Consider the following 1,242-nt stretch of genomic DNA (forward strand, 5'->3'; position numbering starts at 1 on the left):
ATCATTACTATTATGAATAATGATATAATTATTATTATTATTATTATTATTATTATTATTGTTATTTAATTCAGGGTTAAATCACTCATGGACGTGTCCCACATTTTCTGGACTCTACCTCCTCTGTGCCTCATGATGATGATAATGTTGATGAATAAGATGACGAAGGTCAGGGTTCAGTGTAAAATCACATCGGACTCCACCAGAGTTTGTGTGTCTGACTTTATGATCTCTGACCGACACTCCGCGATATTTTACAGAATATTAACCACATGTTGCAGAGACAGACAGCTCAGTGTGTAAACAATAAGATTATAATAAATAATATTAATACAGGAGGCAGCGGACCGACCTGACCGTGATGTCAGATAAAAACTAAAAGCTGTTTAAATCCAGTCTAACGCACTAACATGTCTACAGCTCCGCACCGAGCCTCCACAGAGTCCCTGCACACCCAGACAGCAGCCCGGTGGTCCCTCCCGGTTTAAAACGCGGTTTAAACACAGCTCGTCCGGTCTAAACACATTTAGTCCGGTGTAAACCCGGAGCTCTGCCGTCCTTCACCCCGTCCACCATTCCCACTGAGAGATGTGAACCCGGTTTACCTTCCACAGCCCACACCGACGGCAGCACCCACACGAAGTACAGGATATCCATCATCACGGCCATGTTTCACTGTAAAGATCCAGAGCGTCCGGTGGCGGGAACCGACTAACGATTCATTCAGAGACCGAGCATCCTCCTCCTCATCCTCAGCATCCTCCTCATCCTCAGCAGCAGCAGCAGCAGCGGAGGGATAAAGGCTGACGAGCTGTTGCTCAGGCCACTTTGGGTGAAACCAAACGGAGGGGGCGGGAACACCGGAAAACCACCGACCACCGGCACCCTGCTACGCCGTGGACCGGATCTTCGTGGAGCTGTTCTCTGAAAAAACATCACAGACTCTGTTGCTGCCACTCAAATAACCACAGTTACTATCACAGTTAATATGACAGTTATTATCATAGTTATTATCACAGTTATTATCACGGTTACTATCACAGTTACTATGACAGTTATTATCATAGTTATTATCACAGTTATTATCACGGTTACTATCACAGTTACTATGACAGTTATTATCATAGTTATTTTCACGGTTATGATCACAGTTATTATCAGTTATTATCGCAGTTATTATCACGGTTATTATCAGTTAATATCACATTTATTATCAATTATTATCACAGTTATTATCACGGT

At 43.2% G+C, this 1,242-nt stretch overlaps 1 protein-coding gene across 4 annotated transcripts in view; it reads right to left on the reverse strand.

Moving 5' to 3' along the window:
• LOC138192108 (ephrin type-B receptor 2-like) overlaps positions 1 to 864 on the reverse strand; it is a 56,658-nt gene extending 55,794 nt beyond the window's left edge. For 3 of the 4 annotated variants that reach the window (XM_069139315.1, XM_069139313.1, XM_069139312.1), the window contains exon 1: positions 606 to 864. In XM_069139315.1, coding sequence (XP_068995416.1) covers positions 606 to 669 — 64 coding nt within the window. In that variant the 5' untranslated portion in view covers positions 670 to 864. The remainder of the gene's footprint in view (positions 1 to 605) is intronic. The other variant, XM_069139314.1, reaches the window with a different exon arrangement.
• Between the last annotated feature and the right edge of the window lie 378 nt (positions 865 to 1,242).

This window comes from Embiotoca jacksoni, unplaced genomic scaffold (assembly GCF_022577435.1).
Source record: "Embiotoca jacksoni isolate LCO1_2020_lvr unplaced genomic scaffold, fEmbJac1.0.p SCAF_80, whole genome shotgun sequence".
In the NCBI taxonomy this organism is placed as follows: Eukaryota; Metazoa; Chordata; class Actinopteri; family Embiotocidae; genus Embiotoca; species Embiotoca jacksoni.